This window comes from Patiria miniata, unplaced genomic scaffold (assembly GCF_015706575.1).
Source record: "Patiria miniata isolate m_02_andy unplaced genomic scaffold, ASM1570657v1 HiC_scaffold_21, whole genome shotgun sequence".
NCBI lineage: Eukaryota > Metazoa > Echinodermata > Asteroidea > Valvatida > Asterinidae > Patiria > Patiria miniata.
In genome coordinates this window covers 4,505,192-4,519,989 of record NW_024037060.1, presented here as the reverse complement: position 1 = coordinate 4,519,989, position 14,798 = coordinate 4,505,192, and the positions used below count along the sequence as shown (strand labels likewise).

At 40.4% G+C, this 14,798-nt stretch overlaps 1 protein-coding gene across 2 annotated transcripts in view; it reads right to left on the bottom strand.

Moving 5' to 3' along the window:
- Positions 1-454: 454 nt before the first annotated feature.
- Positions 455-14,798, bottom strand: part of LOC119729648 (DNA annealing helicase and endonuclease ZRANB3-like) — a 31,902-nt gene continuing 17,558 nt past the window's right edge. For both annotated transcript variants that reach the window (XM_038202311.1, XM_038202310.1), the window contains exons 10-22: positions 14,371-14,442; positions 13,682-13,861; positions 12,740-12,895; positions 10,128-11,684; positions 9,326-9,456; positions 7,881-8,007; positions 6,328-6,469; positions 5,824-5,949; positions 4,473-4,558; positions 4,112-4,246; positions 3,645-3,751; positions 2,499-2,604; positions 455-2,084 (exon numbers count right to left, since the gene is read on the bottom strand). In XM_038202311.1, the coding sequence (XP_038058239.1) occupies positions 1,905-2,084; positions 2,499-2,604; positions 3,645-3,751; positions 4,112-4,246; positions 4,473-4,558; positions 5,824-5,949; positions 6,328-6,469; positions 7,881-8,007; positions 9,326-9,456; positions 10,128-11,684; positions 12,740-12,895; positions 13,682-13,861; positions 14,371-14,442 (3,105 nt within the window). In that variant the 3' untranslated portion in view covers positions 455-1,904. The remainder of the gene's footprint in view (positions 2,085-2,498; positions 2,605-3,644; positions 3,752-4,111; positions 4,247-4,472; positions 4,559-5,823; positions 5,950-6,327; positions 6,470-7,880; positions 8,008-9,325; positions 9,457-10,127; positions 11,685-12,739; positions 12,896-13,681; positions 13,862-14,370; positions 14,443-14,798) is intronic.

Here is a 14,798-nt window from a genome sequence, read left to right as displayed (position 1 = left end):
GGACAGCTGAGGGCGCTGTTGCTGTGATGGCATTTCATGAAGACACTGTTCAGTTTAAGGGTTTTCTATTCAAACTACGTACCCAAAATTTGCTAATTGAAACATTTGTGAGAAAGGCCTGCTCATTGGCTTACTGACATGTACTGACAACAAATCACAGAAGAAAAGAAAATTTATGACAGCAAAATATCCAAAATTCTAGCAACTTTTTGTGCTTAAATAACTGTAACATGGAGGTTTCTAAAATTGGAATGACATCACAGTTTTACCATGAAAATGAAAATTTGCATCAGCATACCCCCCCCCAAAAAAAAGACACCAAAATACCTTCAAAATGGCAAAACGAAAATTGAAAATAAAGTTAAATGGGACACCAAGGTGCATTTCAAGGATTGCATTAAAAAAAATTACATTGTATGAGCCCTTAAAAAAAATGCAATTTGCAATCAAGCCATATGGTGATTTTCAATTTAATAGGAGTGTACTTCAGCATACAATATCATGGTACAAGCACACATAACATGAATAATAATGTGTATAAATATGCATGGAGTTTGAAGCAGCAATAAATGGCTATAGGTAGGTAAACTACTGATTGTGTGTTTCAGGATTAATTTGAATTCAAAACAAGACGAGTACACTGGGGGTCATTCTTGTATGAATTCCAAACACCATCATAAAACGTTCATGAATGATTTTTGCATTTTTTTCACATTAATCTGTTATAATTACAAATGTTTTTGGCAATATTCGGCAGCTATGCGGGAATATCGTACATGTCAATGACGCAAGAGTTATGGAGTTGGTAAGCTTGGGCAAGTATTATGGCAACTTTTCATCTGCACTGTCTCGGAAACATTCCCTAGACTCCATCGCTGTTATTCTAATACACCTTTTATACCGGCATTCTACAGGGGCGAGTCAAAAAGAAGTGACCCGGATTATTTTTTTCCCCTTAAAAGCAATTAAATTTGATACACAAATGAACTGTGTCTTAATAGAGCAAATTCTTCCATTCATCTGAAACAAAGAATTACTGAAATTGATCCATGCTATCAGAAGTTAACCATGTTTTACTGAACGAACCCATTTTTATAGCTGTCCACGGAATGCCATTGGAAGCTATTGAGCTTAGTTAGAAGTACAGATTACACACAAGCACTCAAACACAAATGAGATTTTAATGATTGAAATCAAGACTGAAGCATTATTTTTACTTTCAGATTTTGTGTTTTGAATATAAGGAACAAGTCAACTCTATTTTTTTTTCGGAAGTGTTAATGCCGATTTTTGTATATTTTTCTTTGCAAGTTGTCATTCATCGATGGAGGTTGGAAATGTTTCATTGGTAGTCATCAGTTCGTAAACCGGTAAATGATCAGTGGTGGACAGCTGAATTTTGTGATCTGTTTATTAAAATAGACATAACTTGGGGAATGGAGCAAAAAACGTGCTTATCTGAAACCAAAATCTGTTTTGGTCAATCTGAGTAGCTCCTAATGGTTTATAAATGATGTGGAGTCCGGTACATACTTTATGCAAATGAGAAAAGTGAAAATAGCATCAGGACATGTTCGCTGCGAAATTCGCCGGAGTTAAAATGTTCAAAATAAACCGGATATGTGTTCAACTTCTGCAAATTCGCACAGCGAATACTTGCCCTGATGTCACAAATTCGCATTCACAAATTCGTATTCACAAATTCGCATTCACAAATTTGCGTCCACAAATTCGCATTCACAAATTCGCATTCACAAATTTGCATTCACAAATTCGTATTCACAAATTCGCATTCACAAATTTGCGTCCACAAATTTGCATCTGCTTTGCGTCAAGTATGAACCAATCTTGACTCTGGAAAAATCTGTGTTATTAAAAACGGGTATAAGATTATTCAGATTTTTTTAAGAATTAAAAAAGGAGCGGATATCCGGAATGCCTACAGCCCGATTGCGATTTACTCGTCTCCGATTCTGTGCGGCCGTGACCTCATCGTGACACAGGACACACAGTGTGCGGTAGTTGTCCAGCGAGCACAGACCGCCGCCTTCATGCACAGCGACAATGTGGTCCGCATGCCAAAACTGGAAGAAGAACAAATCAAAACATTCGAAGGAACTTTATGCATGTTGATGTAAGGTTTATTACTTTGCCTCTCACTGACATAATATTATAAGTGCTACGCCCTCTGCTTTCCCTAGTGTGGGTCCAAGATTGGATCAGGACTTTGTTCTGCTAATGCAGCTCGCTCTGATCCATGGCATCGGTGCGGGTAAGCTGCCGTGGTGGTGGGGCACTATCAGCAAGAGGACTCAAACTCTTGGGAGCTTCTGCACTCAAAATTACGAGCATATCTCACTCAATGAATGATGCCCCAAAATTCTGGGCCCTCAGCTTGATCGCCCTTGCCTGGCTGCTTTTGACTGAAGATTATTTTTCATTGATTTTTTTTTTTTTTTTTTTGACCACAAATTCCAGTTTAATCACTACCTCTTTACCTGGCCAGAGGAGGGGTTACGAATAATCTCATTCAACCGCTGGGTTGACATCTTGGAGAACGTACTACGCTCCAACAAATCCTTCCTCTCGCTCTTAGCTGCATCTCTGCGGAAAAAAAATAAAACAAAAAAAAGCATAAATGTTATTTATAAGTACACAGATTTGTCTTATAGTCTTATAGCAACACTGAGACATGTAGACCTTAGTCACAAGGTAGCCATTTTTGGTCGTGTTCCCTGAATGTATTTTGTACATCGTAAACTGTTGAATGGGATGGTGCCAGACTATTTATGCGTACCAAGCCTCGCTTTCAATCTTTTTTTAATGTGGCTTAAAACATTAGGGCATGTTTAATCACAAAATTTACATTATTCCTCAGAGCAGACTGGTATTAATTTGTAACTAACTTTATGTCATTGCTTTCATTTCTATTCGCACGTTCCAAAAATGAAGACTTTACTTTGCTTTCAATTTAATATCGCCGACTTGTGAATAAAGCCTATTGTGAGTTGACTTGAGAATGTATGACTTGTGTTGGACTTGTGATGGACTTGTGGTCCATCATACCTCAACATAATACCACGCCTAAACACTGCTTAAAGGGAAAATACAACATTGGCACACATCGAAAAATAAAACTACTAAGTTGTAACAAAATACTTTACTAGGATGTTGGTAACTGGCAGTCTAAAGCATCCTGTAAAATTATGGCACCTAATGTGAAGTCATTTTCAAGAAGAATGGTACTTTTGTATGCATTTCCAACGGTGGTCGGCCGACCACCGTTGGAAAAACCGAACTATTTCTCAACTACTGCTCCAAATTTACCATTTGGTTTTTTTTTTTCAGTCCAAATTTTGTTTGCTTTTGGTTCCATGTTCATGAACGGGTGCAGGCCAGCTAGACTGGTTCCCTTACATTACAATTTTCCGGCATTTTTGATCCATTTCATCTTTAGTGGAGTCAAGGAACCAGACTACTTGAACATTTGTGTTTTTCTTGGTTTTTCCAGCATTCTAGAACACCGTACTTCAAACATGTCAGTGTAACAATATTTGGATCTATTATACTAAACCCCCAAATACTTCATTTCTGAAAATTACAGCAAAAGCCAATGATGTACATGTACATTCCCTTTAACTCACCTGATAATATTGCAGAGCTGCTGGGCTTCTAAACCACATATCTGACAGACGCCACGCTCTGCCTCCAATAACTGCTGCCGTATGTACTTGGTGTTCTTCCATCGAAGCTTACGAATAAAAAAAAACCATGAACTTAAATGACAATCATTTACTAAACATATATCTGATGTAGCAGCAATCACAAGATGACAAAATCATGATCCAGATTTGACTCTGATCATACATCAGATTCGAACCAGCCAGCCGACCCCGGCAAGCTTGGTAGTCGAGTGGTAGGACGTCTGCACTAGAAAGCAGGAGGTCATGGGTTCGAATCCCATCCGAATAAATTCAAGCACAGTCTTCACGAAAGTTTGTTGGCGAAGGGCAAAACCCACTTTTGAATTTTCATCTCCCCGACACATCACAGATTCTGTTAACACATACTCCTCTGTCATTGAAGTGAATGATCAGGAAACCACACTCACGTTGTGTTCGTCTTTACATTTCTCCGAGCAGTATCGCATATCCCACGCTGCACTCTGATGCGTCTCTGCCTCAGTGCTCGATGCTGTCGCCTTACCGCAGAACACACATAGAGGGCGCCCTTCACTATCAACAGCCTGAACAAATGAGCGCAGAAATGTTCAAGTGAAAACATTCCATGAATGAAAAATCTGACTGCGATTAAAAAAAAAAGTGTCACGTACGTTACATTATATTTAAAATTACATAAGATTCTTAGCTTCAAATCTGAAATGATGAAGTTTACGCCTTTGATTTGTTGGTCGGTAAACTGCAACTTATCCTTTGTGGCTTGGAAAACACTCAAGAATTACTCTTAAGTACCTGAACATAGGTTCCTCTCTCCACAGATGCTACGTTATCATCAGAGCATGGTCTTGGTATTTGTTTCAAAGTTGAAGAACTCAAACCTTCAGAGCAAGAGAAAATGGGGAATTTCAGTAACATTGTTGTAGTACTATTTTCATGGGGAGGCAGCAGGAAGGTTAAATCCTTGGAAGTTTTGATGAGAAGTTATCAACAGCTTGTCATTGGTTATTTTTACGCGGACTTGTGACGTGAAGTAAGAACCAGATAAAAAGGGAAATGTAAGATTGTATCCGGTTCGTTAGTAAAAACGTCATACACGCGCGCGCGCCACTGATAACTAGCGCCCATTGGATAAATGCTCAAGATGCGTTAACTTCCAGTTCCATTCGTGCTATGCTACACTGTGTGAAGCAGGCATGGTTGAATTGAGATGACGTGACACTAACGAACCGGATAGACACCAGTATTGTAGACAAGTCCATCACAAGACCCAAACAACATCACCATAAGTCGATCAAGTTATCCTGGCCCAAGTCAACTTATGAACTATTCAAATTAGCAGTGGAAACAAAACACATTTCTTTGTTATTGTCCTCCACCTGTTCCTTGTGACCAGACTTGTGATGGACTTGTGATTGGCTTGTGATTGACTTGTGATGGACTTGTGATTGACTTGTGATGGACTTGTGCTGGACTTATGACTGGATTTATGATTGACATGTGATGGACTTGTGACTGACTTGTGACTGGATTTATGACTAGACTTGTGACTGAACTTGTGATTGACTTGTGATTGACTTGTGATTGGCTCGTGATTGACTCGTGATTGACTTGTGATTGACTTGTGATTGACTTGCGATTGACTTGCGATTGACTTGTGATTGACTTGTGATTGACTTGTGATGGACTTGCGATGGACTTGCGATGGACTTGTGATTGACTCGTGACTGACTTGTGATTGACTTGTGATTGACTTGCGATTGACTTGCGATTGACTTGTGATTGACTTGTGATGGACTTGCGATTGACTTGCGATGGACTTGTGATTGACTCGTGACTGACTTGTGATTGACTTGTGATTGACTTGTGATTGACGTGTGATGGACTTGTGATTGACTTGTGATGGACGTTTGTAACTTGTGATGGACTTGTGATTGACTTGTGATGAACTTGTGACTAGACTTGTGATGGACTTGTGATGGACTTGTGATGGACTTGTGATTGACTTAAGATTGACTTGTGATTGGCGTGTGATGGACTTGTGATGGACCTGTGATTGACTTGTGACTGGACTTGTGATTGACTTGTGACTGGGCTTGTGACTGGGCTTGTGATGGACATGACTTTGACACTGTTAGACACTGACCTGCTTGAGTATCAGCAGTGTGTGTGCTGGTGGCATGGCTGACATGACCAGCTTTCTCCCTGGGTTTGTTGCCGGTATGTCTTGTAGTCGGAGACTTTACACTGGTTTGGCACGATGATGCTTGTTCTACAGTACCCATAATGAGAAAAATCAAACCATTTTCAGTGTGACAGTTTTCGTTTGAGATCTACAACATAACCAAGAAAGTCAGCAGCACAATTTTCCTTGGAGCACCATTTGTCAGTATGATTGTCAAGACCTTTTTCTGTTTGATCAGTTATTAATATTTTTGGTGACAAAATACGTCATACATGTATAATAAGCTTAGAATGAGTACTATTGTTTAAATCCAATCTGATGTCCCATTACATGAGTACTTGTTTGGGGTCTCAGAAAAGGTCTCGACAACAATGCTATGTTGGTGTACAACTCTCAATAAACCTCAATACAGAGGTCAGAATTACAACAGCAGTGGAGATATTTATTCTGGACCAGAGTGATTACCTTGGTTTGACGGACCTGGATCGCCAGGACGGTGATGTAATCTTCGCTTGGCTGTTTTAGCGGTTGGCTTTGCTTTGGATATGACCCTCAGGCTTCCACCGAGCGATTCCGCCTTCTGTCTCGCCGCTTCTGCCAAGTCCACCTAAATGTCCGACAATTCCATCAAGCAACAATGCAAAGATGTGGTTAACAGAGAGATACAGTGGTACTATTTATTTATGTAACACCTGTTTTTAAGACTGACATTCTAAGGCCGCTTTCGAATTACTGGGCTACGGCTGAAGATAACACACGAGTCTATGGGAAGTGGCTGTAGCCACATCCATAGCCGCGTGTGTAATTGCCAACTGTAGCCAAGTACATGTAATTAGGACATGACCTAAGCCACACCAAAGCAACTTTGGAGCAAGTCAGGCTGTCCAAGTGGTTTCAGACAGGAGAACTTTATGTATTATTTTTCCATTGACTGAATTTGAGTCGTTGGATTTCATTTGGCAAATTAGCATTTTTGACGTCCGAATGCCGTTCAGAAGCACTCACGTGGAGACAAATGGACGAGTGGAACAACTTTTCCAAAAAATTCAGAAACGTTCAGAACTAAATCTGGAGCAAAAGGGGACATTCGGTAAAACCGAATGTTCGTCGTAGTGGTGTTCATTATAGCAGCGTTCTACTCTGCTTGAAATTTGTACTTCCTGTATGCAGAATCTAGAGGTAAACTTTTAACTGAATTTACAACTGAAAGAGATATAACAAGGATGTCATTCTGTACAGTATGGGCTCCATGCGCGAACAAGAGAGGGCGCTTTCTTACCAATTTCGAGAGCCAAGTGGACAGGAGCACGTTTTGGCGGCCCTTGAACTGGAACATGTTTCTGACGTCACAGCCGTGACCTGAAACATGTTTCCTGTGCACCGCGAAAACGACTGACCAGAAAATTGTTCATGACGTCATGTTACTGCCTACGTGACTGCACACAACCCCAAAAAAAATCACGCGGCGACCGGACATGATTAACAATAACATTCAAAGCAAAAGTGGGAGTTTTTTTTATAGCGTTTCCCTAAAGTTCTAAAAAGAGTAGGCCTGATATTGTGTATCAACTTTCGTACCAATTGAAGGTAAAAACCCATTATTTAAACCCCATTTATGGTAAAAAGTAACGTCGTCTGCTAAGCTTGTTTACCTTTCCGCCATCTTGAAACATAAGTGAACCGACCGGAAACTTCGGTTTAACTTTGGTCGAAACAATGACGTCATTTCAGTGTAATCGAAGCGCCAAAACGACAGCGAACCAGAAACATGTTTACGGTCACAGCGCCAAAACGTGCCCCAGGACACGCAGTGTCAGCGAAATGGTTCATGCGTATAGCCTGAAGTACACACGACTTAGTTTATTCTGAATGTCCACAAAACCATAGCAAAGAGGTTATAGCGTGAGCGTCTGTAGTCGTCAGCAATGCATTTGAATGTCTCTCCCAGAGGTCTCCCCTAACTCCCCCTGTCTAACCGTTGAGGGGGTATTTGTGCACGCAGCCCATGGGGACTTTACCTTAGTGATGTATCTCTTAGTGCATGGCTGGTAATGCTGTCCTTGTTTCAATGCTTCCAGTGCTGCCACAGGACTATCAAACACCTCACCCGTCTTCCTCAGCTGTTTTCTCTTTACTTCATTCAAACTAAAAAGCAAAACAAAATTAATTCAAGATGGGTATTACAAACAGTACATTCATCAATATGTACAAGTCAACAGCGTTGTAGCGGAGTCCAACACAAGCATAGCACAAATTTAAATCACAAGTCTACAGGGTGAGTAAAAAAAACGTAACCCAAATGTTGGGACCATTGTTTTAGTGAAGTTCTGCATGTAGCACTTTCAGAATCTAGGACATGAAAGCCCAATTCATTAGCTTTCTTTTAGTACAAGAATCATTCAAATCACTCATGTACTTTTCAAGTTACAGAATTTTAAACACAACCACCCTTTTAAGGTTCTGTCCACGGATCGCAAAAAGGTAAGTGTTCTTTCAGCAAAACAAAAACAAACCACATAGGGATGTGTGTGAATCGTTTATGTTTTGCTGAAAGAACGCACATCTTTTTTTTTGTGATCCGTGGACAGAACTTTAAAACAGAGGTTGTGTTTAAAATTCCGTAACTTGAAAAGTACATAAGTGATTTGAATGATTCTTGTACTAAAAGGAAAGCTTTGAATTGGGCTTTAATGTCCTAGATTTCAAAGTGCTACATGAAGAACTTCAATAAAACAATAGTCCCGACATTAAGGCCAAAAAAAAAAAGTCTCCGGTTTCTGGTATGGAGCTTGCCCAAAAAGTGGTGCGGCGACGCGGCTTTTCTTTTTTTTTTTTACCTGATTTTTTTTTGCTTCAAATGTCGGCTGATGACTGCAAATGGTGCCCGACTAAACTTAGTGCAAATATATGGGAGTCCAGAGAGGCCACATAAAGCTTATTCTCGACCATAACCCAATCTAAAAACACGTTAAAATTGTGCAGCAGCAGGATTCCAGTCAAACCAGTGAGTTTGGCGGTTTTTAGACATCATCTTTCATTGAAAAAAAATCCTTTTCATTTTGCCGTTGTGCATGGCTACGGCGACGCGCGCGCATACCAGAAACCAGAGACTTTTTTTTTTTGGCCTAAGTTTTCGTTTTTTTTAACTCACCCTGTAGTAACAGAGCAGTAACGAAAAGATACCATTTTCACAGCTTGTGACTTGACTTTAAGGGCTGAAGGACTTGTGATTGACTTGTGATGGATGCCACCACAGATATGCAAGTCAACAGACAAGATGCAGTATAGCATGGGATAAAGTTACCAGCGATTTATCGAAAATATTTCAAATTCAGTCTTTGAATTCTCCTGAAATAAACCGTGCAACTTTGTCTCCCTTATACCAATGTATTTCTCAGATGTCAACATTTTCAACACTGGATCTGTCAATTATATTAATTGAAACTCAAGAATTAATGATAACCTATTCCACTCTCTGAGGAAGCGTAGTGCTATACGCATGTTGTGTTCATGACAAAGGGCTTTGGGTAGCGACTCCAAGTCACGATGCTGAAGATCGATGGCTTGGAAGCTGCAATTGAGAGCAGTCCCATCCTGAACATGGAATGAAACAAACACGGACAAATAGATTACATGCATTAACACCTGTCCTATGTTGTATAACATTGTATTACACTGTGTTACCGTATTACATTGCGTTACGTTGCATTTATTCCCTGATGGATCCATGAAACCATGCGGCTGAGGTGGTTTTGGGTAGTAGGGAGTAACAGGCAGGGCGGTAAAGGGACCGCGGGTTAAATACTTGTCCAATTTCTTCATGCGCTTTTGTCCAAATATTCACCTACCTACCATAATCAAAAGCTCAGCTAATCAGACTACACTGCCTCGTTTCTTCGGATTAAATTCCAACTATACATGCCAAGTTTCTTTTGGTAAACTTGTCAGACTCGGGAAAAAGATTTGACTGCGACACTTAAAAGTTACACATAACATCGTTGAGAAGGAAGTTTCCTCCATTGTATTTCAATAGTTGCTCACATAATGATTAAATAAAGAACCCAATTATCCAAATTGCTTTACAAAATGTATATCTAACGCAACTCTTGCCAACTGCCTTGCTTCACTATTATAAATTTCGGTCAAAATCTCATAGAGTACTCGACTACTCGTAAGCAATTCTGCCACAAGTGCTCTTGTTGAACAAATTCACTACTCGTCCACTTCTGGTTATGACGAGTCTTCATATCAGATATTTGACTAACCTGGTCATACAGATAGATCCTGTCCGTATGTTTGCTGGGACAGTACAGGAAGGAGTCATAGACTACTGGTTCCTGCTCAGATTCTGTCTGACTCGAGTCATCGGCAGTCAAGTCTTCAGCATCTTGGAATGTCAAAGATTCTGCAGGTGATGCGCTGTTTGCTTTCTTACACGTGTCTGATTGAATTAGCTCCGACGCTTTGATGAATCCAGGACTGAGTGAATCTCGCGGAGATTTGTCGGACTTCGGCTTTGGTCTGGGGCTCCAACATACTTCGCATTCAGTATCATAATCAGCGTTGAGGTATCCGCAGTAGGGATCATCACACGTCCAATGTTCCTCTGATGTGCTTTCTTCAGACATAATGGCAGAATCACTAGTAGCTTTCAAGTCTTTGGAATGATCCTGGTTTTTAGCTGTAACTTTCTTTGGTTTGGGACACTTGGTTGGAATCTCAATTTCTGAGGAGCATTCGTGGGTAGAGCTTGTGGGACTGGGTGAGATGTCATGAGGCTCCCTAGGCAAGTCATAAGATGCTGTGGCCTCAGAGTCAGAGCTCAGGGAGTTGTTGTCATCAGTGTATGTCTCCCGTGTTTGTGAAGTTTTTTCTACAGTGCTGGGGGGCTTTGGGTGATTGGAACACGCAGCATGTTTCTCAAGCTTTGTTACTTTCACAGAACTGCTTCCAGTGCTGTTTGCAACAGATGATGCAGATGTTTGCGGAGTTGTGGATGATGACTGCTCACTTTTGGGTATTCTTTCCTTTCCATCACTGCTGTCTTGCACCTTGCCCTGTTCCAAGCAGAGATCTCTTCTTAACGGCTCTGATGACCGGCTTCTTGAAGTCTTTCTTGGCGTACTGCATATTTCACAGAAAGGCAATTCGGCATGGTTCTCAAATGTACAAGCGCAACAACTCCAGCTTTCATTGGTGTTAAACTTTTGGGCCGGTAAGTTACGTGGCGAGGGGGTGTCCATATTTCTCACTGCATTCTCCTCTTGCGGTTTCCTGGATGAACTAGGTGTACAGTGTTCTCTTTTTGATTGGTTGCTCTTTTGGGGAGACGCGCTCGGATCTTCTAACTTCGAATCAAAGTCAGGAAGTCTCTCTGACTGAGAATCTGAACAAGCATTTTCCGTCTTGTCTTTGGAACGTCGCTGACGTTTCTTGTTACTTTTCATCTCTGGCAAGTTGTCTATAAATTGATGCGATACAACAACTTCATCCTTCGAGGATGCCGACGCAGTGATTTCATCCTTAGCAGTTGTTTTCTGTGACTTTCTAGTGGCAGCACCAGGTGTTGGGCAAACTGTCGTATTGACAGGCTGAGCGTCATCGGAAAACAGCTCTTTAGGGCTCCGGTCACAAGACGGCTTGTGTTTCTTGGCAACTTTGAAGTCATCATCATCATCATCATCAATGCAGATGGTCTCTGTCTTGTGAGGATTCGGTGGTGTTTCTGCGGGTTTACTCGATGATGGACGCTTACGTTTTCTTTGCTTGGTGCTATCGCTCTGACTGGGTGTGAAGAACGTGCGGATGTCGTGACTCGTTTTCTGCAAAGTGCCAAATGAAACCAACAAATTGAACATGATCGACTCCCTTTAACACACAATCATATGCACCTAACCAAATGTTTGTTGAATCCAAATTTTGCATTAAAAGGAGTGCCAGTCCCATTCATTTTATAATAAATGCAAAAATGGGACTGAGGCCTCATGTTCACTATAATCAGAACTTTGTAGTAACAGATGTTTGTCGTTAACGAGCGTCAACTGTTTTTCGTAATTGGTCCTCTTTCCAGGTGTAGATGTTGCAATGCAAATATGTGACTGCTGTGAATTTCACAACACTGAGCAAACCATGTTCGTTTGTTTTTCAGTGGGTGGAGAGAGATTTTTGTGGGGTCTAGTCACGTATAAATGGGCATTCTGTAAATTTAGGATCCAAAGTCTGGCATTTTTCCTGTCCCAGTTACCTTGGTACTTTGTAATATGCCATTTAAGTATCATTAACCCTAACTCCCTAGGCCTTTTTGCTAGGATGTAGCCTCTATCCTGCAAAATCCTCCAATTGGCCTCATGGAAAAATAGCATATAGCCTCAATCCTGCAAATTCCTCCGTTAGTTCTTGAATATGGTCCGTGGAGGGGTGACCACTGCCTGAATCCTGCAAAATCCTGCGGCAGTGACTGTCAATATAATGAGGCTTGGCCAGTGACATCCTGGAGCAATACGGAGGATTTCAAGCACAATCTTGGCCTATATTTATGCATGGCTGAGCAAAAACAACACAAGGTCTGGCCCAAGACCTTGACAAAGTGCATCCTACGAAATCAGTAACGCACTTTTGCCATGTAACCTCAATCCTCCAAATTCCTCCACTTTGGCAAAGAGGATTTTGAAGGATTCAGGGCGGAGAGGGTTAAGAATGACTTCAAACAATTTTGCATTTGTTGGGTAAGTAGTTTGCTCTTCATAATCACTCTTGGAAGACAACTGCATTAAGGAGTGCATCAGAATTATAAAATCATTCATGTCAGATGTAGCACGGATAGGGAAAAAAAGTTGACGCCAAATTTATAGACTAACCCACATGTATTTGAACAAACCTTGTTGTCAAAGTAGAAACTGTCATCATCTTCCAGGTCTCGGTTGCTAGGCAACCAAGCTGCAGCGTGTTTGAGGAACTCCACCTCCTCGCCTCCTTTTTCCTCCATCCTCAAGTGTTGGACCCGTCCATTCAGGGTACTGCTCAAGACATTGACCTGAAATGAGACAAGAAATCATGCGCTAAGAGCCAACTGGTTCATTCCAAAGGCCAAAAAAGTGGTAAAGTTTAAATGCTGATCTTTCTCAAAATTGTTTTAATCAACTTTTTCAAAAGTATTTTAATAAAATGAAATCTTTAAGTAGCTCGCTGGCAAGAATTTGTTTACAGTGAAGTGCTATTAGAACTTGTCATATAAATTGTGCCTAAGTTTCCAAATCATTTTATTATGTATACTTATTTACTGTATAGCAATTTAAGACACAATGCAATTATTTGTTTTATTCATAGTTGTATTCATTACAGACTTGTATAAATATTGTTTTATTTCTTTAAGGTTTTACATAATTATAATTTGTTAACATTGTTTTTAGCGGGTCATATTTAATCGGTTGGAGAGCCCCTCGACAGAAACCTTGTTTCTTTTGGTGCAAGTAAATGTTTTGTCTAAAATGTTCATGTGTATTTTTGTGTCTTTAATGTCATTGTTTGTTGTAACAAGTGTATCCCGAAAAATGAAATACATGAAAATGAAATGAAAGATAGGAATTTCTGCAATGTCCGCCTCCTATCAACCACAATAATCATCTCTGCTGGTCTATTAACATTCCTTCGCCTTGAACAGTCATAGGCAATCATAATTTCACTACATTACCCCATCCTATGCATTTCACACAAGCTGGTCTCCAACAGTCAGATCACATATACGGTAAGCACAATCACTTCGTTGATTTGGACTTCTTGATTTGGTTTTGTTTTTAATCCACACAAAAAACTCGCTTACCTTCCTGGATAAGGCAGACCACAGCCATTCGTCAATGGTTCCCCTGGCAACCAAATAATGGACATGGATTGCGTTGTGTTGGCCGATGCGATGGGCTCGATCCTCGCACTGTTCCAGGACGCCCGGCGTCCAGTGCAGCTCAGCGAACACAACCTGGGCAGCTGCCGTCAAGGTCAAACCCTGAATAACAAAGTGTTTTGTGAAGACATGAAAGACAAAAAGCTTTGTTTTATCTTGTCGGAAGCATCAGCGATCAGGGTTGCGGTCCGGCGTAAAAAAAATGGGTTGGCCGGGTTACCGCAAGCACTCCCAAAGCAGAAGTAATATATGAATGGCACTATTGCTTGGCATATAAACAAGCTGCTTTTATGGGGGTTTTTTTGGCAACAACTTTGAAACTTCACTTTGAAAAAGCACTTTTGTTATTAAAAACAAAGTTTTTACCACCTTTTTATTTCATTGCATTTCACCTCCGAATATTCATATTCGAATATTCGATAATCGATTGAATATTCGAATATTCCAATTTTCCCCACAGCCCTAAACTGGATCTGTTTACTTCAGACGTAAAAGTTTGGCTCATTCCACTCATTTTTTTATGTTGTACTATGTTGTAGCCATCAATAACCTTCAATTTTGTGAACTTCAAAGTTGTGGGGTAAAAGGGGTCAAATTGTATCGAAACTTACTGTTCCAGCTGCCATGATGCTTAGTAGGGCTACCTTCGTGTCGTCGTCATTTTGAAATTGTTTCACCAAATGCTGTATTGGAACATGAAATAAAGTTTCAATCACTATATGTGACATGGCATGTCAAAATCAGGCACTTTTGGGCAAGAAGTTTATTTTGAGTTATTGGCAAAATAAGTAAAATTTCAGAATCAATTTGCTCTTTGCTCTTTGAAAAGCCGCTTTGTTTTTTGAAATCGGATATTCCAAAGTGAAGTTATTAAGTTTTGAAATTGGACTGTCCAAAATGTCACGGTAATTGTGCATCATTTCAGAACAAAATCTTGAACAAAGTGTCATCTGGAACAGTTCAAAGAAATACCAAGGAGTGTTTGGCATGCCATCCTCATCAGGCTTTCCCCCATCACATTCCAAAGATGCGTCATACT